The following is a 27,938-nucleotide window of genomic DNA, read 5'->3' as shown; positions in this document are numbered from 1 at the left end:
CAGTGAGCCCAGCAGTGAGGCGAAACGTTGGGCTCCGCGCGGGAGTCTCGTGGCCGCCCGCCGTTTCTCTCGAGAGTCGGGCTGCCTTTTCCCACGAACCATACCCACAAGCACCGCGACACCCCGCCGCTTGTCACCGAAAAGCCCCCTCCCCCGTCCCCCGTCGCCCCGTGCCCCCAAGGCTTGTCGCGCCGCGGGACTGCTTGTGTACGCACGTAAACCACCTCGCCACGTACTTGCGCCGAAATTTTGTGATCAAACGCGCCGGCACGCGTGCACGACCGTCGTCGTCGTCGTCGTCGTCGTCATCGTCGTCGTCGTCTTCATCGTTGTGGTCTTCATCGTTCTGGTCTTCTTCATCATTTCTCGTCGTCGCCGTCGTCGTCATCGTCGGTGGGTCAGTCTTTTTCAAAGGGAGCGTTAGTCGAGACCCGAGCTTGATGAAGTAGCTTGCGGTAGGCTGAAATCACACATACACACACACACACACACGACGGCTTCTTCTGCATCGCCGTGCTGTCTCGCTACCTGGACGGCACTTCCGCTGTGTACTCGTTCGCCGGCGAGCGAAACGTCCTACTCGCGGAGCACGCACCGGGAATGCGGATGTTTCGTGGCGGTCGCGCGCCGGGCGAAACCGGCCGGAAGACTTCAACGCTCCACCAATCGGCCGCGGAGTCTGCACAGTGCTCACATCATGAATGACTCTTCCTTCCTTTCCTCGCTACGCTAGGAGATACTTTGTTCGCCGATAGCAAGCCGTGCGTGCGCCACTGAGTTTCCTCAGGATCGTGCGTGATCGCCGAAGAGTGCGTGCTCTGTCGATTGTTGTGTCAAGTGTCTTGGCCACGTCGAGGAAAATCCTCGTCTCGTTGCTCTTCAATATGCTTTTCCCAACCTTGGGTTCCGATTCACGTTGGGTCCGCTAGAAGTTCCTCTTCGAGGTATCGTTTCGATACGATCGCCGTTGAATATCCTTCCTCTCGAGCGTGTCGACGTGTCGCTGACTCGTCGGAATGAACGAGACGCCTTAGCGAAGGCCTCCTTCCGGGCAGGAGTTTTCGGCAGGATATGAAAATCGAGCGAGCGGTTCGGAAATGTGCTCGGGGCCACGCGCGGAAATTTCACGGATGTCCGACGCGGAGAGAAGATTCTCGCGCTGAGTCGAAAGTCAGCAAGAGGAGGGTAGAGAGTCTTCGAGGTCGAAAGTTCACGAGGACTTCGACTGCGGCTGCCCGCGTACGCGTGACTGATTCTGACGACCTCCGACGCGAGATCCGTCTGTCCGATCTCGCTTAGCCGGCTGTGTGCGTGTGCGTGTGTGTGTGTGTGTGTATGTGTGTGCGTGTGTGTGTGTGTGTGTATGCGTGCGTGTATATCTCGTGCGTGTGTGCACATCAGTGTGACGAAAGTTTATTATTACACACACGAGAAGGCGCTACGTCGTTGTTCGAAAATCCGACAGCACTTGTCCCGATAATCGGGTCGGATAATCAGATTCGATCACGTGGCGCTTCTCCTGGCGTCTCCTGGCGCTTCGGCACTTCCGGCCTTCCGCGATCGAATGACAGTGCCGTTCGACTCAGCGCTCACCGAGTGCTCACTCGGTTATCTCATCGATTATCGGACCTCGGTCACGATTCGGTAAAGCGCGCCGTAAAACGCGCGCCGTAGATTAACGCGGCGGCGGCGGTAAATAACGTCGGATTAAAGGAGCCAGCAGCGCGGCGTTCGAATCAGCCGCCCGCAATCAGCCGGGCTCATCGCTGGCGTGAACTTCCGGCTCGTCGGCTCGCTTCTAATCGGGCTCGTTCTCTCGAGCCTCAGGAAGATGTTACGGATCCGCTCCGTACACGCTCCGGGACTCATTGGGGATTCATGAGGGCCGTCCGGTTTTACGAGGCTCCCAATCGCGATCGTGCAGCTAATTCCGCAGCTTCGCGGCGGCGCGCTCAACGGCTTCCGACCGATCATGACCTGAGTCTCGACCGCGCTCTCTCTCTCTCTCTCTCTCTCTCTCTCTCTCTCTCTCTCTCGCCCGCTTCTCGTTCACGTCTTCGCGGATCGATCGATCGCGACGGATCAAATTCACCGTAGGATCTCATGGGATAACGCGGCCGCGCCGCCAAAAAGCGGGGGTGCCGCGTGTGCTCTTCCCCTGTCCGCGAGCTCTCTCACGCACCGCCAATGCGGCTGAGATCGCGCGATCTCATTGGCTGCCACCGTGCCGTGGTGTCGGCGATGGGTACGTCCAGGTTCGATGCTCGTGCACGAGCGAGGAGTGCGCGCGTGGTCTCTCGCTTTTCCCTGCGAGAGAGAGAGAGAGAGAGAGAGAGAGAGAGAGCGTTCAACCAGTTCGGACGGGCAGGTGATCGCGAGCGGAGAGGAAGCGCAGGACTTCCGTCGTCGAGCCGACCGCGCACCGGGTGTGAACCGATTGACCGGTTCTCGGTCTCACGGCGCGGCTCTGTCGCCGGAGTGCTCGTCCGCTCGCTCGATTTTCGTCTACGTGATTTTCGTCCGTTGAATTTAAGCGCGCTCGCTTTTGCGCAACGAGCGTTTCCGAGCTCCGAGGGCTCCGTAGGGATCACGGAGCGCGGTTAAACAGTCCCCCCGGTGCGGGGAATTTTCGAATCGTTCACGTGGACGACGAGCAGTCGGGAAAGTCGCATCGTCGTCGTTGGAAGTCTCAGCAGCACGGAGCCCGAGAATTCGACGGCTCGCTCCTCTCTCGACCTCTCCTCGCCGTAGGCGAGTCCGCGGGGCAATCGAGACACAGCTGTATCTTATAACCTGCGAATGTTCGCGCGCGAACGGGCGAGTCTCGTCTGTCTCGTTCGAAGGATGTTCACTCGGCAGGAAGAGAGCGAGTGTACTCGGTTCAGCTCGCTCTGTACGCTCCCACGTTCGGCGACGACGCTCCGACGAATGTGTGTGTGTGTGTGTGTGTGTGACGACGAGGCCTCGCTTCCTGTCGCGCGCGCGCGCGGCCTCTCGCTTCCGTCTAATTGACCGATCGCCGCGTGGCCCGTCCTAAATTATCGCCCGCGTCTCGGCCTCGGCTAAGTAGTAAGTCGTTCCATCGGATTAACGTCGCGTCGCGTCGCGTCGCGTCTTACGTCGTGCATACGTGCCGGCCTCTCGCGCCGCATCTACGTCAACTGGCTTGACGCCAGTATAAACGACAGGAGGTCGCGCCGCCGGGAAATCGGGAAGCGCGGGCGGGAGGGACGGGTCCGGAGGGTGGCAGCGCGCGGTGCTCCGTCAATGGGGGCGAGAATGAGAAAAATCGCGCGCGCGCGTGAAAGTTCCGTGTGACGTGCTTTTTCGCGGCTGTGCAGCGAGATGCGACGCGACGACTGCGGGGCCGTCGTCGCCTAGCCGGCTGAGGAACACGAGCGGCGAGCCGCGATTCCGCTCGCAGGTCCAACTTCGCGCGAGAGGGGCCCACCGTGAAGATCGGGCCCTTCGCGGCCCTTCCGCCTTCCGCGCGCTCGCTGTGGAAGCGAGCGAAAGTGCAGTGTGCGGCTGTGCTCCTCGGCAGCCGCGAACGCCGTCGTCGGCTGCACCTGCAGGGGTGCATTGATCCGGCAGTGAGGTGAGAAAGGGGGCGGCGAAGGACGGAGGAGGAACAGCAGGAGAAGGAAGGGCGGGAGCAGGAGGAGGAGGAGGAGGAGGAGGGCGAACATGTCGCGGCGGTATCCTGGAATTTGCGCAGGACGGCCGGAGGATTGCGCAGCGCGCGCGTCGGCTTTATCTTCATTTTTCAGATCGCTCCTCTCTCTCTCTCTCTCTCTCTCTCTCTCTCTCTCTGGCGCGCGCTCTGCGGAGGAGAGTGCACGCAGTGCGCTGCTCCATGCGGCATGACGGCAGCCGTTGGCCGACAGCGTTGCGCGCGACTACTCTCGCAACGGGAAACGCGCGAAAGCCCGCGACGGAAGACGGACTCGCGCGCGCACGTCGCTGCTCCTGAGACGCGGCAGATCCTGCGGTTGTCGGACGCGGGGGTATCGTTGCGGCTGTATATATATATATATATATATATGCGCGCGATGAAAGTCAAATCACGCGCGCTTCGCGAGCCGAACCGACGACCGCGAGTTCGCAAAGTACGAATCCCCCCCCCCCTCCCTCCCTGCCACCCTTCCCTCGCCCACCGACAGAGATTTATTTTGGCCGTTATTTTTACACGAGGAACCTTCTCGAACGAAGCACCGGGAAAGGTCGCGGTAAACTTTTACCCTTTGAATCGCACCGGGACGCGTTACTTCTGCGTTGTATCTCGATGCTTAATTTATCGCAGTCGCCTCACGCCTAGCGCTTCCCCCCTGGAGCTCTCCCCTCTTTCCTCCTGCGTGCACAAGTGCGTGTATGTGTGTGCGTCGTGTGCGCGCGATAGTTCCGTGGAGTCTCTCACCATCCCAGACGCGAAAGTCTTGCCACAGCCGCGTCGTGTTGGCGAGCTGGCGACGAAAATGTGTTCGATAATGTTAACGCATCCAGAGCGCTGCGACTTGTCTGTCTCCGGTGGCGGGGGGGGGGGGGAGAGGGAGGAAGAGAAAAAAGAGAGGGAGACAGAGACATAGGCCTCGGCCATTACCACGCCAATTTGCAGATATTTTTAAGAGGATCGATAGTGGACTGTTTGCGGTTCTTATGCAGCTGGCACACGCGCGCCGGCCGACATGCAAGCGCTATGGGCATTTTATATTTTTTTAATCTTTTTGCCTCTTTGAAGCGCATTCGGCCCTTTGAAGCGCACGCCTCTTTAACTCCTCGCGGCCGATGAAAAACACCGAGCCGCCGTTGTGCATTAGAAGTCGCGCGCGCGCGCATTGTGTATTTGAACTCACGGCGCTCTTGATTAGAGGCTAGTCAATATCCCTTTGCCAATTCGCGCGGCAGACTTTGCCTCGCTTTTACATTTCTCGCAATTATTGTCGCGGATGCGTCCTGTCCCTTCTTACCGTTTCTTCATTTTGCTCCTTCCGGGGGCATCGCACGTGCATGGAAATTTCTCGAGACTGCTCGCTGCCGCTTTGCGCGATCCGTTCGCTATCGGCCCGCGCCGATGAAATCGACTCGAGTCGTCCTCCATTGATCGAAACGCCGATATGACTCCGACGGTATATCGTGTCGCTGTAATTACATCTCGGATATCCGGCCTGTAATTATGATTACAAGCACGTCCGCGAAATAATCTCGGAAATCGTTCCCATGCATCTTCTTTGCATCGGGCGGCCGGCGCGTGACGCCCCTCGAGAGGGTGGAAGTAATTCCATTTTTCCCTCCGCTGCAACCGTTTTTTTCCGGCTTAGCCTCGTTCCCCCGCGATAGCGCCTTTATTAATAGCGCGTCGTTACAGGAACTAAGTATCTCGCGTCGCTGGATAAATATTTATTTTTCGCACTCTGCTTCCCTCCGTGCCGTTCTCGCGAGCGGTCGACTGGTTAGCCCCTGCTCGCCGAGTCGAATTGTTTCCTGCGAGCTCGTTTACGCGTTGCACAGTAAATTTTAATTATTTAAGCATTTAGACTCGACTTTTTACGGCTTTTTTTTTACGCATCTTGCGTGACATCTGTCGGGCGAATTAATTGCCGACGATAGTGCGGAGAGTGCGAAAATTCCACGAAATTGACAAGGAACATCCGCGAAGTGTGTGTGTCCGATTTTGACGAAACTTGGCACATTTGTAGAGTAGCCAAAAATAAGAGACCCATATTTTTTTTTATCGGCAGTGGTTCAGGTTTAAGGGGTGAAACTGCCCTTCAAAGTTTCATCCCCTCTATGCTCTATGCTATCTCGATAACTATTGCAGGTAGGGTAAAAAAGGTTGAAACAAAAATTGTACGTTTTCTTATGCCATACAATTTTTGTTTAAAAATTTTTCTATCTGCCATAATTATCGAGATAGCATAAAAGGGATGAGATGCTGTAAATCTGCTCGCTAATTGGATATGCCTTTAGCTCGCGCTACGAGGGAATATCGTTTGGGAAATACGTGCGATCGCGAGTGCCCTTGTTTATAAGGTAATGCCGGCGAGCTGCCCTTCGCGATCCTCCTTTGCATTAGAACAACGCGCGATGTCTCCCGTGAGAAAGGGAAGATAATTAGATTTTTCTTTCGATTTGAAAAGACCCTTCCCCGAGATTGGCTCGCTATTTTCACGACGCTTTCGTGTAAATTTTTAAAGAACGAGCGACTCTGGAAAACGGCTCGTTGCAGCCCCGGTCGAATCTTAATTTTAATTAAGAATTCGGTCTCCGACGAGGAAGCGGATGTGTTTACGTATCCGCGTCCGCCGGCTCGTCGTCGATTGCTCTAATAAATAATTATCGGCGTCTGTCAATCGGCGCGGGGGAAGCAAATAGCCAGGTGACATAAAAATATTCGAACGGACCTATCTCGGGCTACGTCGTTTCGTCCCGACACGTAACAGCCGAACAGCGCGACACGTTATTCAATAAAACATGAGCGATCGAGCAGGATCCAATAAGGATCCGAGGCAAAAGAGAAGCAATCCCATCCATATCTCTATACGCGCGCGCTGAGGAACTCGCGGAAGAATTTAATTCCCGCCCGCGCAAACTTCTCGCCCCCACCGCCGTCGACATTAAACTCGCCCGCTTCGTCTCCTTCGTCCAGCCAGCGATAGTCCGACATTCGCTAGGAAGGAGGAAGAAGAACCGCGTCTGCCGGCGGATCGAGCAGCTGCCCGAATACGACGACGACGGCGACGGCGACGTCTCGCGCGTCGCAGCGAGAGTTCGGCCGTCGCAGGAGAACGCAGGTGCAGCTACAACGAAGGGTGGCGGTGCACGGGCGGGGGGTACGGGGCCGGCAAAGCCTTGTGACGAAACGAAGGATTAGATGGTGGAGGTGCTCGGGGGCCGGGCTAGGGAGCCTACGGGGCCGCGCAGGGCACCTCGCACCTACCCAGGGCCAGCGCAGCTGCAGCTGCGCCGTGCGGGCCCCCGCGAGGACGTAGAGGTCCCCTCTGTGGCTCAGCTCGGCAGAGTCCCGAAGGATCGTGGCAGCGAGCCGCGCGTTCCGCTCGGGCCCACCCGTTGCGTCCTTGAGACGAGTCGCGAAGAGGACCGAGGACGTGCCCTTGAGCTCGCCGCGCGGAACGGACGAAGCGCGAAGAGCGAGCAGCTGGAGGAGGCCGCTCCGACGGGACAGGACGAAGCGAAGGAGAAGGAGGAGGAGGAGGAGGAGGAGGAGGAGGAGGACGACGACGACGTTAGTCCTGCTGGTGGTGGGCCGCTCGCGGCCAGGTTCGAAGACAAGTCGGAGCCCGAGCCGGGCTCCTGCGTAAGGAGCGAGGCTGGCGAGCGCAATGTGGCAGAGCGGCGGCATGGGCACCCATGCGGCCAACAACCCGTGGATGAAGCTTATGGGCATCGTCCACAAGGAACGCCGACATCACGACTCGGGGTCCACCGCCGCCGCCGCCGCCGCTTCTGGGGTGCAGGGTTCAGCGACCACCGGCAGCAACGATCGGACGCTCAATCAGTGAGTACTCTTTTCGATCCTGTTCAGTAAATATTAATATTTACTGAATCAATAGCGGTCTCACACTGATTTCAACGACCTTGATATATGTTGTCGAGGTCATGGCCTTGCCACTAATTTGTCAAAGGTGCCAGCGGTCGCACATTGTTCGCTCTAAAGTTATTGACAAAAGAAGTTTCGCAAAGTGGAAGCTACTTTTCGGACACTGTATATATTAAAACAGTACGTATGAGCGGGTGAGGGACTCCGGCCCTTCCCTTGCACTCCCGCCCCAAAGAAAACCTAGCTTAACTTAATCTGACCCAATTTTACAATACATTTTTGCATATGGCAGGCGTTATTGGAAACACCGATATGTATTGTTTAATACTTTTTAACGTACACTGTGTCGCAAAAAACAGAATCTATTTGTGAAATTTCTGTTGTTGATAACTTTTTAATAGACGATGAGCGACGGTTTAAACTTTTTGCAAGTTAGTCAGAGTCATGTCCTTGACGATATATGTCAAGGTCATTGAAATCGATGAGGTTGCTACTGATATTAATATTTATCTTCCTTTTTCGCTTATTTTATCTAACACTTTGCGATTCTCCTCTTTCACAAGAATGCAGGTTTGTTGTACACACACGATTTTCTTCTTTGCTTATTGCACGCGAAATTTCATTCACGCAGTCTTTCTTTTTGGGTATGGTGACGTCGAAAATTTACAACCGCCAATTTTCGCGTGGCATGATTATTGATTAATCGCCGAATCGACGGCGATATTTCAAAACAGCCGACCGGCCACCGGCATTTGTCAGTTTACGAGTTTTACGTTTAATCTCTGTGGCGCGGAAGATGTACGTAGTGTTGATTATTCCGAATGTCTTCTTTCCAACAGGAAATAACGTCTGTAGACAATCTCCCGGATGTCCAAAAGTTATCGTAATAAAAGAAAACTTAACAACGTAAATAAACAAGATTAAACAAGTTAACCAACTGTTATGTGTGATTATAGATGTACACAGGGCTTGTATACAGGGATGTAAAAAGGGCTCAGGATTTCAAGGGTTCAAGATAGTATACTCATGCGTTAAAGATTGTAAGGGGGAGGAGTTAAAAAACGAGACAACGTTCGATTAGGAATTTATTTTTTTTCCGAAGTAATCTTGAACGCGGGACTTTAAATATATGGAACTCGGATAATATACCAATGAAATAATTGTAACTTGCCACTTTCTCATTAGCTTTATTTTGTTTCTGTTAAGGTTCTGTTAAGGATTACATTAGCTTACAAATTGAATTTACAAAAGCTGTTCGAATTGGCGATCTTAACATTCGATGCATCGTCGAACAACATTCTGCTGCTTTTGTACCTTTTGCGTGTGCTTATTATTCGCGAGTCCAGAGGCTTACCGAGGGCGGCCGAAAATCACCGTCATAACTTATAAACAATCCATGTTGCGCCTTCGCGCAAAGTACGATTATGTTAGCAATCTATTATGAGAGTTTCCTACATTCAGAGACTTGTACTAACTCAGCATTCAACAGCGTGAATAGTTTGCAAGCTGATGTAATCCTCAACAAAACCTCACCCAAACAAAATAAAGCTAATATGGAAGAGTAGTAAGTTACGATTATTTTATTGATACGTATATTATTCGAGTTCCGTACATTCAAATATTACAGTACAGCCTGTACTGATTCAGCATTTCTTCGGAGAACTTAAATTTTTAATCGAAAGTTGTTACATTCTAACCCCTTTATACGTTCCTTAAGCCATAAGCTTTTGAAATATCCCGTATACAAATTATACTCTTTTATGAGCGAGATTTTGAGACAAGGTAAATAAAGGACAGCTGTATTTTCCTTCCATTCATTGTCTATAAGCATGCTATCTAGCTCTCTTCGGTATAGAATAAAGTCAGACAAAGATTGAATGCCTGTTACACTCAAGACTCCATTAATGCGCTTTTACTCTCCGGGCGTAGTGACATCGGCAATCTCCAATCTGGCGTATCATGTTTGAATATTCGTGCGGCAAGACTATTGATTATTCGGCGAATTGGAAACGACACTTCAAAACGGCCAATCTGTTACCATCTGTCAGTTTGATAGTTTTACATTTAAGCAGTACGGCGTGCGCGAAAAATGTACACAATGCCGATTACTCCGAGTGTCCGTTAGCTATTTCTAGCAAGAAGAAGAAGAAGAAGAAGAAGAAGAAGAAGAAAAAGCAATGCTTACGGACAATCTCTCTCGGATGCCTTAAAGCTATCGTAATAAAGGAAACATAACGTAACGTTAGGTTAGGTTAGGTTAGGTTAGGTCGAGCAGGTTAATCAACAGTCATAATTGCAGACTTATACACGTAGGCTGCGCTTTCTTATGCGAGAGATTTGAGGGCAAGACGTACAGAGGACAGCTATATTCGCTTTCCATTGTCCGCGGGCATGCTCCGTCTTCGTCTAGCTTTCTCCAGTAAGAATGAAGCTGGACAAGGATCGAACGCGCCCGTGGCACAGACCAGCCTCTTTCCCGATGTAATCTTCGTAGCCTTTTCTGTAGAGTCAGTCCATGTAAATCCGTAACCATGATGCACGAATATTCAGACATGATGCGCCTGATTGGAAATGTTTGATGTCTCTATGCTTAGGGAATGAGGGCCGGGAAGGGTGACTGCGTCAATGGACTCTTGTGTGTACGTTGTATCCATTCGTCACTTGCTTTTTGAACTTTCTCTCGTCGGTGATGGAGCGCTCGTCTGAAAAAGCTCGTAGGTACGCGCGTAAAGGGACTCGCCAGATTTCAACGGGAAAATCACCGCGGCTAGGGACTTTGGCTGGGTTTCAGCGCTTAAGCGCGGATAATGTTACGAGGTGTCGTGTCCTGTTGCAAAAAGCATTGAAATTACGCGCGACGGCGCGGAAAACGTAGGATGGGCTTGCGCGGCTGTAAGTTATCGGTGACACTCGTCCGAGTGACAAAGCAAGCGTGGGACGATTGAAACTCGATGGGTTCGATTTGCTCGTTGAAGGGCCGACGAGAGCAAACACGGTCTCGCTCGTCGCCGTGAAAGAAAGGAGCATCGGCCCGGCGCTCGCGCGGGCGCAATCGTAGATATCCTCCTTCACGCTGGTTTGCCGTCATCCTCGTCCGGGAGGTACTTGATCGCCGTACAAATTCGCCCGACGAGTGCTCCCACGTGTTCAATCGAGAAGGGCGATTTGTCACAGCGCGCTATCATACCGGTCCGCGCGGACCTCTACTTGGTCGCTCGCTGCTTTCGAGTAGCGAACATTTTAATCCTCGCTTTAATCTCCGTCCCGCGTCTTTCACAATTCCGCGAGTTTTACTACGTCGCACCGAGCTGGAGCGCAACTATTGTTCCATTGTCGGCTTTCGCCGGGCGACGTCGACGAAGCGGAACGAGCAGGTGTGACGTTGACAAGGGCAGTTGTTGTGCAAGGCGGCCGTTGTCGCGTCTCACACGTTCATGTATCTCTTCTATCCTCACGATTTGCGAGCCTTGCCGGTTCTCTCGCGTCCGTTATCTCACATTCTTCGTCGTCACTCTCCTCAAGCAGACTTGTTAGTCAACGCGCGGCCAATTTTGTCTCTTGAATTCGCGTAAACTTCAAATTGTTCGAATTGACCGAAGTGGACGTGTAGGCCGCTACTTGAAGGCATCTTTCGTCACGTCTTCTTCTCGGTGATAACACGTCCCAGTCAGAACCACAACGTTGATTCGACGTCGATGAAGGTTGAATTAATATTGAATTCAACGTTTCATCGACCATTTTAACGTCAAATCGACGTCGAATCAACGTTATGGTTCTGACTGGGGTTCGGCAAAAATTCTGATTGCGCATCGAACGCAGCGGAATCGACCAATCTTCAACTTTTCACAGGTCGATTCTGGTACGGCCTTGAGTTGCTTCAGCGAATTCTCTTTTACTGTCTCAGTCATCTCAAAACCACGAAGCGGAAGAATTTGAGTTTTGGCAAGAGAAGAAAGTCACAGGGCTATATCTGGCGAGTACAGTGCTTGCGGAATGATATTAGTCGAAATTTGGCCAAGGTAGTTAGTCGATGTTTGGCCAAATAGTTATATACGAGAAGCAATGTGTGCGGTGGTGCATTATCGTGACGCAAAATCCATGAGTTGTCTTCGGTCTGGTATGGTATGGGCACAGCCGTTTGATTAAGTTCGGCTTACAATCTCCCTTTCACTCTCACACGGCGATTTTCAAGTACTAATTTCTTTATTCTTTTAACGCTTCCGTCGGTATTTGGCATGGATGGGCGACCAGAACGAGGCAAGTCTTCGACGGTTGTACGACCCTCCTTGAACAATTTACACCACTCGTAAACCTATGTTTTTGAGATACAGTTACCGCTATATGTTTTCTATAGAATTGTCAACAACCTAACCTAACACATCGATGCAAGAAATTTCGTTGAAAACTTAAGGCAAACTTAAGGCAAACTTTCTATTCCACAATATTCGTCATCGTAAACTGGTACCTGAAGTCGACATAAATAAATATGTAACTATCACGAACAAACTAATTGACAGATCACGTTCTAATGCTGTATGGGAGTTAATTAAGTACAGTGGTACCGATCTAACCACAAAAGGACTTTGAAATATTACAAACGCGCGCCATTTAAATAAGCAATTCCGGGTACTTTTTGAGCAGAAGGTATGTTAGATGTTTCGCAGACTCTATTTCAACACATTACGGCAATAATAAAAAAAAAAATAATAAAAACAACGTGCATTAGACGTGTGATTTCGATATTCATCAATTGAATTGATTGTCAATTGAAATTGGCTGACAATTTTCGTCTCGATAGATCTTTGTACGATTTCGCAAAATTTTCGGTCAACACAATCCCGATGTGGATTCCCCGGCTTGTGGATGTCCAAATTTACATTTTTATGCTATCTTAAATCTCTCTTCCTCTCTCTCTCTCTCTCTCCCCCTCCCCCTCTGTCTCTCTTTAGATTATATCGCGAAAAATACGATGGCAGGGTTATCGTGTTATTTAATTTCCGGCCGAGTGAACGGCAAAGAAACGAGGGTCGATTTCTTTAGAAAGTCGCTCTCAATGCTGACGAATGTTAGGTCCTTCGGGCAGGTGAGCGATTCCTCTGAGCGATTTTATTTCGCCGTGTGGAATTTCAGCGACGGCGGAGAGACATTGAGGAATGCTCTTTTGCCTCGGAGATTCTCAGGAACACATACCCGCCGCGTTTTAGGCGCAACTCGACTCGACTGCTGCAAAAACGAGAATAACATGATCCGGGATAACATGAACAGGAACCGGCACGGAATACTGTGTAAACATTTTCGCTCGCTCGTGCGAAGACTGTCGTCCATTCGTTCGAACGCGACGGTGTAAATATATTTACCAGTCTCTTGCGTAGTGCGGCGGAAAAAGGCGAAATGTTTCGAAAAGTATAGATTCAGCGAGTGTGGATCGCGCGAAGGGAGAGCGGCTATATGTATACGATGATTTATCCCGGCTGCACAGCGCGTAAATAAAGAGTGACCCAAAAAAGCCCTTTTTTAGCCCATTTTGGAGCCTATTTTTTAAATAAATCATATGCCAAATGTTACCTTATAATGAGTGATATGAATCTTCGCAAATTTTTAGCTTGAGGTGGACAATTAGTTTCTGAGATAGAGAGAGTCAAAGTTCATCAGCGATAAAGCTTTTGTTCTTCAAAGCACAGTGTTCACTTTGAAAACTCAAGATAACGTATCCTAAGGTTTTTTGGGCCGCTAATTGTGAATCTAAAGTCAAATTTCTCCAAAAAAGAGATTCAAGATGGCTGATCCAATATGGCGGATCATATTTAAAAAACATATTCAATTATTATGATGTTTGGTTTAGCAGGTATGTAAATATGAAACCGGAATTTTTGTATCGAAAATACACGTTTATTGTATGAAAATGATAAAAAATATTTTATTCGAAGTATTGCCCATCGCTAGCTATACATTTTTCCCACCTGTCTGACAATTTGTGGATGCCACGCCAAAAAAACTGTTGCTCTTTTGAGGCAAACCAGTCATCGAGCCATTTTCGTACATTTTCGTGAGAAGTGAAGCGCTGCTCAGCAAGTGCGTGTCCCATCGATGCAGATAAGTAGTAATCGGACGGAGGCAAGTCTGGTGAGCAAGCCGCATGCGAAAGTATTTCCCAACTGAACGCCTCAATCGTTTCCTTGACCAGTTTTGCTGTGTGTGACGGTGCATTAACATGAAGCAAAATCACTTTGTGTTGCCTTTTTTGATATTCTGGTCGTTTTTCACGCAAAGCTTGATTCAAATCGATCATTTGTTGTCGGTAGCGTCCAGTATTAACGGTTTCGCCAGGTCTTAGCAGCTCATAATAGATCGCACCCTTTTGATCCCATCAAACACAGAGCATTGTCTTCCGTCCATAGCGATTTGGCCTTGCAGTCGATGTCGATGGTTCGCCTGGAGTTACCTATGATCTTTTACGCTTAGGATTCTCAAAATATATCCACTTTTCATCGCCAGTCACAATTCGATGGAGAAATGACTTTCTTTTGTACCTGGCGAGCAGCATTTCGCAAGTGGTTTTTCGGTTTTCCTGCTGTCTTTCATTCGGTTCATGTGGAACTCCCATTTTCCCATCTTCTGGATCTTTCAAACGTGGCTTTCAAACGTATGGAGACGGCTTCTCGTGTCACATTTAATTGATCCGCGAGTTGTTGTTGCGTTTGAGCGTCGTTCTCATCCAACAGTGCTTGCAATTCGCTGTCTTCAAACTTTTTCAGTGGTCTTCCACGTTTTTCGTTTCTCACGTCAAAATCACCACGTTTGAATTTTTTGAACCACTCAAAGCACTGTGATTTACCAAGAGCACTGAGCTACCTGATGCTCACCGTAAGCTTCGACAAGCATTCGATGCGATTGTGCAGCGGTTTTCTTCAAATGGTAACAGAAAATCAATGCTATCCGCAAATCGTAGCTTCCAGGCACAAAATTCGACATGTTCAACGCTATTACAAACTATGCTGTTGTATGAAACTTGTATTGTTGTGAGTTGAAAATTTTTGTCAGATGTCAACAAATGGAAATGGCGCCAATGACGCGGTTTGACGGTAACTACATTGACAGCTAGGGCCATCTATGGGCAAATTCCGGTTTCATATTTACAGACCTGGTAATGGCTCAAGATAAGAAAACATTTTTTCATCAACTGTCTGCCATATTGGATCAGCTATTTTGAATTTCTAAAATCTAATTTGACAATAGCCATCAGCGCCTGAAAAAACCTAGGATAAATATTCTTAAACCATTAAACTAAACTCCATACTTACATATATTTTTTGTGATAAGGTCCGCCATATTAGACCATTTTGAATTTCTCTTTAACTTGAAGTTCGACTTGTAGAAAACAATCTCAAGATAGATAATACTGTGCCATTAAAATGGATTTCACAATATAGATATGATTTTTTGTGGTAAGGTCCGCCATATTGGATCAGCCACCTTGAATTTCTTTTTTGAAGAAATTTGATTTTAGATTCGTAATTAGCGACCCAAGAAATCTTAGGATACATTATCTTGAATTTTCAAACCGTCAAAAACACTGTGCTTTGAAGAACACAAGCTTTATCGCTGATGAACTTTGACCCTCTCTATCTCAGACACCAATTGTCACTTCAAGATAAAAATTTGCGAGGATCCACACCGCGTTACAAGGTAACGTTTGGCGTACGATTTACTTAAAAAATCAACGGGAGGACGAAAACGGGCTAATTTTCGGGTCACTCTTTTGCGCAGACGAGAAGGGTCGTTTTGAGGGTGACTTCCCTCTCGGCCGTTTAATTTGGGCGCGTTGAAATTGATCCCGCTTTAATTATGCGATAGCGCCTCGGTCGAATGACGCGCGAGAACGAGAGACGCGTATATAAGCGCCGCGTTTCCGCTGCGCCTTTGACTATTGTAGCGTGCAGGCGGCTGGACTCCGGCACGCGTCCTTCTTTTTGAAGGAAGCAGAGGGAATCGTAAAAGGAGGATGCTCGCGCGCCTTTTCCTCTCCTTTTCTTTTTTCTCTTTTAACATCCCCGTTATCGTGAGGCAGCGTAATCGGCGTGCCGCGGCTGTGCCGCGAGCATCGTATCGCAAAAGCGCCTCGTAATCGGTCGTTTTCACGGATTTACGCGTATTCTCCAAGTCCTTGGACGCGGGGATCCGACAGACGAAATCGCCCGCTCACGGCTGAGAGACTGCGAGAGTGTATAAAGCCAGCGTGAGGCGATTACGCGGCCGATCGCGGCGAGTTGGCGTGATATCGACGGCGATGACAGATACTCGCCTAAAGGCTCTTCTGCTTTCAAAGGATTTTCGTAACGGAATTTAACTGTTAACTGCATCCGGTTCCCTCGATAGAGCAGCTAATATAGATCCATATTTATCAATAATTTATAAATTTTAATAAATAAACACTATTTATGAGTAATATAATTATAAATATTTTAAATAACGTACAAGATATATTTCAGTATCATTCTAAATGTGTCCAAAATGCCTAAAGAAGACACCCTCGGGAATGATCTCGGGAAATTTTACAATAGATGGAACGTGTATTTATTTTAAATTTCACACATTATCGGATGTAACAAGTTTCGGATTAAAAGCCGTAATAAATACCGAGACATCATGATTATAAGTTTACCGCTGACGGCGACAATCCGAAAATAGTTATTATTTGCTGACATTTTAGAAGTCGATGATCAATATCAAGTATCTGTTCGTCACATCTGTGCAGTTATTCTTTAATTCTTGAAAATTAAATTAAACTGCCATGTCACTAGCACACACACGCGCACACACACACACACGCGCGGCACCTGAGTTATTTTTGAGAAAATTAAAAAATTAGAGTAACATAAATTTTAGAAAGAGATTTACACACAATTAAAATCCCCAAAATATTTAAGCTTTCCAGCAAGGCCAGCTTTGTGTATCTAGCTTAATACGAATATTATTAATCTACTAATTTATATCTTCACGATGAAAGGTTACTAATTGAAACACTCACCTTAATTCTTAATATAACAAGGGTCTTCAATCAATATTGTTTACCGAGATCCTTACAAGACCCCATCATCTTTTGGGAGTTATATAATTGTTTGATGTTGTAGTTGACTCAAATTATATTTTTTCAGGTTGTTCAATGTGTACTTTAGTAATTCGAGCATTGTCAACGATAAATTGTAATGTTATAGTTTCAACAATGTACCAAAAATTGCCCTCTGGAATCCTCAGAAGATCCTACTTGAGAATAATGGCGAGTCCAATAAGACGGCGCTTAAGTATTCAATTTTGTTAGTTTTTGCAGAATATTTATCAAGATTGATATCCCCATTTTGATTTTGTATAAAATCTTCTTTATAGAGCAATTTTCGGGTTGCTGCTGACGAGCCCGGAGTCGAAATTTCAAAATTCAAAATGGCAGATCTAATATGGCGGCCACGAGTGACTTATTTTGTTATTCCACTGTGAAGAAGATCATATTCAATATGTTCGTGTTTTTTGGATTGCTGACGATGAATCAAATCGAAATTGCAAAGTCCAAAACGACAGATCTAATATGACGGCTTCTGGTGACTAACAATATTCCGTTATGGATACTCTTGCCTTCATTATTAGCGAGTGAAACATGTTGAAGAAAATTACTTGTTTGTCGAACTGCTGTCTGGTAAAAATCTGGGATTTATGGACTTGACAGTCGTTATCTGCGATCAAAAAACATACTGAGCTTGATATGTATTCGTAATGGAATATCAAAGTTAGTCACTTGAGATGTCGCCATGTTGAATTTCGACCTTGGATTCGTCACCAGCGGTCCCAAAGAAATCTTTACAGACAAACTTCCATGTAAAATAGGAAATCGTCCGTTCTCACCGGTTTTGGCACAAAACGTTGATTTCGAGTCCACCAGTGAACTAGGGTTAAGGGTTAAGGCTCTTTTGCAATAGCCGCGTCATCGATCTTGATGCTCGTCACGGCGATGACCATAAATTCATAGTGTAGGCTTGTCGGCTTGCTTGGAACTGCCAATCAGTGTCAGTTTCTTATACTACTTATACTACTTATACTACTGAGGCTTCCAAATCAGAGACAGCAGGCAATTCACGTTTATGAGTTTGCGATTACCGTGGCGACGAGCAACACGAGCAACGGAAACCGATGCAAAACAGTCGGCTTAAAACGTCCGGCGGCCGATGAATCCGCGGCGATTCGCGGCCGGAAATTGAGAGGAGCCGGAAAATTGCGTTTACTCATCGACCGGCGAAAATTGGAGTGTGTGTGTATTCACCGCGCGCGCGGCGCTACATTTGTCTCTCATTAGAACTTGCTGAAAATCTACATGTTCGCCACCCTCGCAGTTGGAGCACGCTCTACCGTTGTCTATTATTTTCCCCCGGCAAACCGGCTTCGCGTTCTCGCTCGCTCGCTCGTTGTTGCAAACTTCGCCTCGTTTCGACGGCCATTCATTCCGCTGCGCGATCGACGATAATGATATTCGCGAAATTAATGGGAAAGCGAGCGAATCGGGCGGCGGGCGCGGGGCGGGAGAGGCGATGCTGAAATATTATGTCGCTGGCTGTCTGGCTGGCTATAAAGACAATTCCGCCGCCGCCGTCGCCGATGGTATCTCCGTCGGATCGCTCGGGACTTTGTCTCCGAGCGCGCTTCGATCGATTTGTGCGCTTATCAAACATCTCGCGGGTACCGACGCGGGCGACTCTCGCGTTATAATTCATCGAATTTGAATGCCGAGATTCGCTGCAGCGAGCGACTCTGTAGACTCTGTAGCGCGGGTTGACAGGCGGACACCCGCCGCGATCGTCTCCGTGTAAGGAAGCGCGCACCTCCTGAATTGTTATGCGCGGCCGCCGACGCGCCTAATCGAATTTGCGAGGCAGCGCGCGGCTCTCTCTCTCTCTCTCTCTCTCTTTTGTCGTATTAAATAATCCCGCGAGATTCACGTCTACCGTCTAGCCGGGAGAGATCTCTCGGGCGACGCAGCCTCGGGATCTCCTATCCGAAATTCTTTCGCGATAAATAAATCTCGCTCGATTTCATCCGAAGGAATATATCGCTCCTGCGACGCGCCGCGCGACGCCTCGAGATACGTCCCGCTCCTGCGAAAATCCCTTATGGGGGAATTTGTCTTCCTTCTCCGGCTCTTCGCATTTTTCGCGCGAATTCCCCGAAGCGCTCGCGTTTAGGTGAACCGCTCCGTGCACACTGGGTGGCTCGGGAGAAACTCGCAGAAATTTCGGGGCTGGAAACTCGGCCGGGGTGCGCGTGCGGTGCTTCCCCTTCTTCTTCTTCTTCTTCTTCCTTTTTCTTTCACATTAGCGAGAAACAGCAGTCGCCAAAGATGACGCCAAAGGCATCCGCTTAAGGTGCGCTTTCGGACGGAGGATGCGTGACGAGAATAAAAGCACAAGTGGGACACTCAATTGATACGCGATTAAGAATAGCACGGAATGAGCGAGCGGCACGTGTGTGCGCGCGTTTCGTTGCTATTAATCGTTCTATTGTAGCGATCAATATGCCACCGCGCGACACGAGTAAACTAATAAATACGCTGTTGTCTGAACGCGACCCACGTGCACGAAACAATGTATTAAATAATTGCGAGACACGCGACAGAGATAACACAGAAAGGATATTTCGGGGAATCTTTCTTATTTTCCCTTTGTTCGCGGAATGTGTGCATACAGGGTGTTAAAAAAGGATTTTGAGGGCAGATAGTATATTCAGAAAATGGAGCAAAAATATTCGGTAAAACTCCTGTTTAGGGGACCCATCTCCGATGACCTTGTCTGTTAGATATATTATCAAGGAGACCCTCCTGAGTCACAATCAAAAGGCTTTATCAAAAGGCGTCGCTCATTGTTTATTAAAAAGTTATTAACAAAAAGAGTTGTACGAATGTAACGTAATTTTTCGAAAGTGTATATATAGAAATGTAGGAAACAGTACATATAAGCGGGAGAGGGGCTTCGCCCCTCCCTCGCACCCCCTCCCCGAATCCTAACCTATCCTAACCTAACTTATTGCATCTTTATACGAAAAGATTTCCTTAAAACCCACAACACCAAATTGTATGCAGATATAATAGGTTAAATTGGGTTAGGTGATAGATCTTAAGAGAACTTGTTCAACAATGTCCAAAAATATATAAAGATGCAATAAGTTAAGTTAGGTTAGGATTTATTCGGGGAGGAGGGGGGGAGGTGCGAAGCCCCTCTCCCGCTTACACGTACTATTTCCTACATTTCTATACATACACTGTGTTTGGATGAACTGTATGGAAAAATTTATGAAACTTCATTTGTTTGTAACTTTGTTATAAACAGTGAGCGCGGGTTAAAACTTTCAGAACATTACTCATTACAGAACAACATTACAGAACCTTGATAACATATGTGAAAATTATTGACATTGGGAGGTGGTCCCTATTTCTGCATAATTACCAATAAAACTTTTTTACGACTAAAAAGAACAGATGAAGTTGTAGGTCAATAGTACGATGAATATATTCATATATAGGACATGTATAGCATATGCTTATTCCTTAAGTATGTATACAGTGTCGGAAAATTACATTCTATTTATGAAATATCTTTTGTTAATTATTTTTTAATAAACAATGAGCGACGGCTAAAACCTTTTGATTGTGATTCAGGAGGGTCTCCTTGATAATATATCTAACAGACAAGGTCATCGGAGGTGGGTCCCTTAAACAGGAGTTTCACCAAAACAATTGCTTACTCGCTTCTGGTACTTTTGTATTTTCGATGTAATATCTCATTATCATTTATCGGTGAAGAGAGAGGGGGAGAGAGAGAGAGAGAGAGAGAGAGAGAGAGAGAGAGAAAGAGAGAGAGAGAAAGAGAAATATCCTGCTTTCAAGAAATCCCTAAAAACGTCTTCGCTCTTGCTCAGAATGTAAACAAACACTAATTTTTTTCTCATTTATGCAAACGTTTCCACCAAGCAATTGTTAATCTCTTGCATATCCTCGTGAACAATAAACAAATGCAGAGAGCTATCACAAAGTTATCACAGTATGATAAGAATGACATCATGTTACTCTAACCAAGAAATAGCAGAAATGCATTTCATGTATGGCCGCGCGCTAGAAGCGAGGAAGTCACTTGCTTTGATAAAAATATTAGAGTGCGATATGGTTTTGAGGGTTTTGCAAAAGATGGCACTAATGTCAGTATTGTCGAGGACAGGTTCCAATCACAGGGAGGGGCGCGTTCCGTATTAACGTCCAAATGACAACTTTTTCTCCAAAACCGTTCCGTTTACCAAGGTGTGACGTCATTACCGCGTTCAGTTTTATAATTCCCAAACGCCCGGGCGACAACTTTTCGTCCTGCTCGAGATTCCGATGAAAAACATCTGACATGCGCAGAACGGCGTAGTGTAATAAAATGCGATGATTAAATGTGTGTAGAAGTGCATTGTAGGTTCTTGTTATGTTCTATTAGTTTTGCTTTAATACAAACTTAAAGAATATATTATATTTGTAATTTTATATCTAAGTTTAATGTTATTTACTATAGGTAGGACCTATTGGTGGGACTTAAAGGCAGCTAATTTTATTGTGATTTTATTGTGAAATTTTTTGTATAATACCTATAATTTATACCCAAAAATATATGTTATAACAAATAAAAGTGCTTGCCAGGTTTTTTTGATACCAAGATATTTCCTGATACATCCGTGATGATATTTCCATTCGGTTCACTTACAAGTGTGTGTATACCATGTTTTTTACATAAATTAAATAATATTGCAAATATAATGTCGTAAAGCACGAAGGAATATGGTTGCGTTCCGAAATCCACTGCCAGTACTGAAGATACATAGTTTATGTCACGTATACTATATATTTTCAGTACTGGCAGTGGATTTCGGAACGCAACTTACATATGTCATGAATGCGCAAGTACAAAAATGTCCATGAATCGTTCCATTTCATGAAACAACCTCGGTGTGTGACGTCACGCTTCGTTCAGACGAAACTCCGGCATACGGAAACGCAGTCCAGCTATTGTTTTTTAATGGTTTAATATCAATCCATGATATTTAGTCATTAACAATGGGCTAACAATAGACGCAATAAAAATCGTGGTAATATCATCTTAAAAATGGAAAAAGGTATTTCCCAAAGGATGATTTACACGATGCTACTTTTGACGCTTGATGCTGGCTTTTTTGTCGCCAGCTTCTCGCTTTCCCAGAGCGAATTTCTGGCTGACAAAGTCGCTAACGTTGGAGCATTTACGCGATGCTGATAAACAGCGTTTAGTCGCTAGCATTTTAAGGAGAATTTTGTGGAAACGGTCAGTTAAAAGGATCATGGCGTCAAGGAATGACATAGTTCAAGCTGTTGTCGTGCTTGCATCATGGCTATTTGCCCATCTCGCATGGGCTTGTTGGAATATTCTTTTAATTTAATATTCCAAGTTATTGGATAATTTTCCAAAACTTCGAGAAATATTATAATATCATTATTCCTCAGTCTGGCTAATTTTGCCGCCATTATATTTTGATAATAAGCAGCAACAATATTAAGACGATATTATCTGAGACACTGAGAACGTGAACTCACGACCGTCCGCCGGCCGTACGCAGGTCTCGCGCACGCGCAGTGTGCTGAATATTCGCTAGCTGCCCGCTGATTTATTCGCTACCGTCTTTACACGGATCTTCTTTTGACGCTGCTGCTAAAATCGCCCGGCTATTCGCTCGACGCGAGCGGTAAAAGTTGGACATGTTCAACTTTGCCATAGCGACTAATAGCTGCGGCTTCCAAATTTTAGACGCCAGCGAATAAAAATCGAGCGTCTAGAAGAAGTTTTCACCAGCGAATTCGCTGGCGACTTGAGAAGCTTGCTCAAAGCGAGTAAAAGCGGCATCGTGTGAATCACCCTTCAGGTGATTTTCGACATGCGTTGCTTTTGTTCTTTGGTCAGAAGAAAGCGGTTGAAGGTCATAGGATCCTGATAGAAACTTACGGTGATGTTGCTCCATCAATCAAGACACGTGAATATTGGTTTAGACGATTCAAAAGTGGTGATTTCAATGTTAACGAAAAAAGATTGCTCTCGAGATAACTAAAAGAACTTGAAAATGCAGATGTGCAAGCATTATCGGATGAAAATCCAGCGCAATCCACTTCAGAACTTGCTGGAGCATTAAATATTGATCGTACAACAGTTACTACGTTTACGTGATATGAAAAAAATTCACAAAGAAGGAAAATGTGTTCCACATCAATTATCGGAAAGTGCCATTGCGAACCGGTTGAACATTTGCATTTCGTTAATCGCCAAATAAAAAATGAAGAGTTTTCTGTATCGAACTGTTACTGGGGATGGAAAATGGATCTATTTCGATAATCCCAAAGGAAAAAGAATTATGGGTTGATCCAGGCCAACCAGCAACATCCATTTCGAGGCGCGATTTTCACGGTTCGAAAGGTATTGCTGTGTATTTGGTGGGATTAGGAAGGTGTTGTGTACTATGGACTGTTAAATCCGAATGAAACTGTCACCGCTGATCGTTATCGATAGCAATTATATAAATTGAAGCGAGCATTGGACCAAAAACAATCACCAATTGCGAGTAAACGACGCAAAGTGATCCTTCTTCGCGACAATGCTCGACCTCGTTGCATTATCAGTGAAGCAGACGCCATTAAGGCTGGAATGGGAAGTCTTATCGCACCCCGCGTATTTTCCAGACATTGTTCCATCCGATTGTCGCTTGTTCCGGTGCAATGCAACATGCTCTAGAGGATCAACACTTTCATAACTTGGAACAAGTGCGAAAATTTGTTGAAAATTGGATCAACTCCAAAGAAGAATCTGTTTATCGCCGCGGAATCCATCCCTTGTCAGAAAGGTGGGAGACAGTTGTAGGAAACGGAGGAAAATATTTTGATTGAGGTGTTCATTCATTATCTCGTTTAAGTAAATTAGTTTTTGAGAAAGAAAAACTTTCGAAACTAAATCACACTTCTAATAAATGATTGCTCGTAACTCCGACAATATTAATTTTTCGACTCAGTTTATTAGGATTTTTTCATTCATTTTGTAAGTACTATCTGCCTTCAAAACTGTGAACCCTTCTTTTTAAATACTCTGTGTGTTTATGTTGCATCTTATTCGAATAAGACGCTGATCGCGCTCTTTTCTTCTTCGAATTTCTGCTTTATCGATAGGTATCGCATATTAACCCGCATGTTCGGGGATGCGGAATAACGCGGCGGCGGGCGGGGGGAGGGTGGGGGGTGAGGTAGCGAGCGAGCGTAGAAAGCGCGCGGTATTATTTCGACGGAGCGTTACTTTGCATAATCTTGATATTCGAAAAAGCTTTGTTATTACGACATTTTATAACCAGAGGCGCCGTTTACCACACGGCGAGCCTTATCACTTGTGTAAACGTAATCACTTCGGCAAACGCGATTACTTTCCCCGCGCGGGGCCGAGTCTGCTCAGATTGGCTCGCGGGATAAGATGCATATTCGCTGATACCTTAAACACATTGCTTTTTATTTACGCGATTGTCGACGACGACCATTACGGCTGATATCGCGCATTAAACCGCCGCGAGCTATTAATCGTACTTGAAAAGCGCCATAATCCTTCGCGATCGACGCGTGTTTGCTTCACTCGTCACGCTTCTCGCCCCCTCGCAAACGTCCGTCGCTGTCACTGTAAAAATTTCTCTCTCTCTCTCTCTCTCTCTCTCTCTCTCTCTCTCTTTCTCGTCTCGGCGTATTTACTGTAATTCAGAAGGGCGCATTTCTCAAGCGACCGCTCGAAATCGCAACACAGTGTCAACAACCGTATTTCTCAAGCCATCTACGTGTTTGCGAGAGCTTGTCACGCGGTGTGCCGCGGTTGACTTCTACCCGTTCTTATTCCGGGGGCGACGTGAGTTCGCTGCAATTTTCGGCGCGGCCGAAATAATTCATGCTGACGACGACGACGGCACGAGCGAGAGGACGGGACGGGGGCGGGGGCGGGGGCGAGCGCGAGACGCAGATTGTAAGAGAGAGAGCGCGTATTGCTTCTGGCGCCGGTAAGAAGCGGCCGCCGGATTCTCATTACGTCCGTCATCGATGTGAAAGGGTCGACCGGGCACGACGAAGCTTTTCTGAATCCGACCGCACCGGTTAGACCGTATCTTTTGTCTAAGCACCTGTTGCGACCCGCTCGGGACTATGCAAGAGCAGCGCGAGATTGCGGCCCGTTATTCGCTTCCTGGCACCGGGCTTTGCTGCTCTCTTCCAGCGTCTTCGCGGCCGTTCCCTTTGCGCGTTTCAACGCTAAAAGCTAAACGCTAAACGCGCGCATGTGTGCGCGAGATTGGACGCGAGGCGATTCCAAGACGGAGATCGCGCCGGAACGCGTCGGTGAAACGCGACGAGAGAATTTCGTCGCGGACCGCCGTTAATACGTATATCTCCGGCGGTTCGTGCGTCGTTGGATTCCCGCGCGCGTCGGATTTAATAACGATAGATCTCAATGTACCGCGCGCGCGGCTGTACGGTGTATTTAAATGAGACGTCCTCGCGTTTCCCGGCGTGAGCATGATAGCGCGTGCGTGTAAGAATTTCTATAAATAGTCGCGACGCACACGCATGTACGTATGCGAGGAATTGCAAATCGCGCGTGCCTGGGGTGTAACATTCCGTTGAGCGTGAAAGAGAGAGAGAGAGAGGCGGGGAGGAGGCGGGGAAATAACAATGACGACGACGTGCGCGAGCGGTTCTTCGCGCGCGTCTCATTCCTCCCTGCCTTCCCTGCATCGATCGCTCGCCGATCGGGACACGCGAGACCGACGTCCTCGCCGCCGATCTCTCTCTCTCTCTCTCTCTCTCCCTCTCTCAGCGAGTCGCGTTTTCGCGCATCGCTAATGCGGAAAAAGTAAGCTCGCGATTGGAGGCGACAGAATTAAAACGAGGTCGGCGTGACGCGTTCCGCCGCATCCGCTGCGCTTCTCCTTCTCGCTCGAAATCGTGCGCTCGCGTGGCCTACCTGTCCGGAAGCGAAGCCGACCTGTCCGAGAGAATTGGACTGCTAAGTTAAGTCGGCCGTTAAGTTGCGGTGAATGGACGGCGGGGTGCGGGCGAAATGCAGCGGGGAGAATAGTACGCGCTCCGACGCGCGCGCGCCAAGCGAGGGTGCGAAGGTGAGGGCGAGCACGGGAGTGGATGGTAGACACGCATAGATTCGACTGCGGCCGTGATGACGTTAAGAATAACGAACGAGGCCGAGGGCAAGAGCGAGGTTGCGACCTGACACCGACTCGCGGCCACAGCTTCGTTATTATCACTATGTAGCGCGCGAGCGCGCACGCGTCTATACGGTGTCCGGTGTAGTGTGTGTCTGTATATGTAAAGTCTGTGCAGTGTCTGCTGCACAGCCGCTGCTCGTGCTGCTCAGTGATTCTCAAGAAATAAACGCGTGCTTAGTTTTCGCGGAGTATCGACTGACTGACGGTATCATTGCCAGGATGCGTGCTTAACTCTGAGCGTCTTTTTTGTTACTTTCGTCTTTATACATTATATATTATATATAATATTATATATAATATATACATATCACATATAATAATATAAGACATTAATGTTTTTATTATTTTCATTCTGAAATACGCGTGTCAAAACTTATATATATATTTTTTTATATATATTTAATTATTTGTATATATTCTTTTAAATTTTTATATATATATATGTACAAGTTTAAATATTCTGAACTGTTCAAGAAATCTGAGAATATTTCAACTTTTGTTTATATAATTTTTATACACGGAGAAAAATACCAGAAATATCCGGTGTATTTAATCGGATATTTGATCGGATAACAAAATTAACAATCGGATATTTTTCTCAGTATACGTATAATATATGGTAATGTTATATCTACGTACATATAATACTCATACATGCGACATAATTTTTTAACTCGAATATTTGTATTTCAAAACGGAAAGTAACGAAAAGATTCAGAGTTGGATATGTGTTTAAGTGATGGTACTGTTTCAAACGTCCAATACAATATACATGTGTGTATGTGTGTGTGTGTGTGTGTGTGTGGAACGTTTAAATATCTGAATTTTAAGGGAGAAGGATAAAAATGTCCAGGCTTTGGTACAGTCGTGGAGCGAAAGGTTGTTTGTAATTCGTCGTGCGAGTTTCAGAACGTATTGCCCAACGGGAAAATTCTCTCATTGGACTAGACGGATGTGTTCCGAAAGTCACGCAAAAAATTACGAGCAGTCTTTCTGTCCACGAGTGTGTGTTGGTGTACGTTGGTCCGACGTTGGTATCTTTGTCTTGGGCCGGTATTCATAGTCAAGTTTTATATTTAAGACCGTCTTAAGTTCACCTTCAGATTCACCCCAATGAAATAATTTGTATAGCACCTGAGGATGAACTTAAGACGGTCTTCATTATAAAATCCGACTATGAATAGCGGCCTTACTGTGTTACGCACGCAAGCACCGAGACATCGCGCTGTAATCCCGACGGCGACGAATTGAATTGACGTCCGACGCACTGTGGACGCGCTTGGCGAAAAGCTCTCGAGCGGTATTATTCGCGTAAACAACAGGCGCAGAGCATCGCGTCGTTATCGCGTGCGTTCGCTCGCGTCCAAACGCGATATTACAGGCAGTATCAATCTCCGATTACGATCGTCCAAGCCCGACTCGTTCGTGGCAGCATTTGAATAAGATTGCAGCCGGAAGTCGCGGGTCGATTTCAACACAGCGTTTTGCGACGGTGTGGTGTAGCCACAGCTACTCTGCACTTTCGCGGCATAAAATCGACGGCCGGTGTGTTGCGAGCCGATTATATTATAATTTTACATTTATTTGCGCCGGGTCCGGGTCGCGGAGAGAGCGCGAGGAACTGCCGGCGGAACGATCAAGCTCGGATGCAAAGGTAACCGGCGAGCCGTCGGATGCCAATTAGTCGTCTCTTCCTTAATTAAAGTTTGGCGCAGCCGGCGGAGCCACTCGGCGTATAACAATCGGGAAATCGGGGAAACGGGTCGGGGGTTGATTCTTGGAGAACCCCTGCTGGTGCTGGGAGAGACCGGGCATGGCGCACAGCAAACCTCCAACACTACCTCGCGCCGATTCACGGCAATGCGGTACTCCTATCTATGTTTAATAGACTGCATAGGCGGCGGCGGTTGCAACGCCGCTCGTCACTGTGTGTGTGCGTCGTGCGTGCGTGTGTGCATACACGTACGTGTATGTCCGTCCGTAAATTGTAGCAATAGTGATGTGGCCGAAAAGCGAGCGTTACTTCGATTAGATTTTACCGAGCGCGTCA

General features: G+C 47.4%; 1 protein-coding gene across 5 annotated transcripts in view; it reads left to right on the top strand.

The window, feature by feature from the left end:
* shaker (potassium voltage-gated channel protein Shaker) overlaps positions 1-27,938 on the top strand; it is a 176,524-nt gene continuing 148,586 nt past the window's right edge. Inside the window, exons 1-3 of one of the 5 annotated variants that reach the window (XM_025303357.1) lie at positions 1-207; positions 3,342-3,598; positions 6,647-7,516. In XM_025303357.1, the coding sequence (XP_025159142.1) occupies positions 7,341-7,516 (176 nt within the window). In that variant the 5' untranslated portion in view covers positions 1-207; positions 3,342-3,598; positions 6,647-7,340. Of the gene's footprint in view, positions 208-317; positions 456-3,341; positions 3,599-5,899; positions 7,517-27,938 lie in introns of those variants that run through there. The other 4 variants (XM_025303361.1, XM_025303360.1, XM_025303359.1 and 1 more) reach the window with 4 other exon arrangements.

Source organism: Harpegnathos saltator, unplaced genomic scaffold (genome assembly GCF_003227715.2).
Source record: "Harpegnathos saltator strain DR-91 unplaced genomic scaffold, Hsal_v8.6 scaffold54, whole genome shotgun sequence".
NCBI lineage: Eukaryota > Metazoa > Arthropoda > Insecta > Hymenoptera > Formicidae > Harpegnathos > Harpegnathos saltator.
The sequence above is the reverse complement of the archived record's forward strand: the minus strand, read 5'-3'. Positions and strand labels throughout refer to the sequence as shown.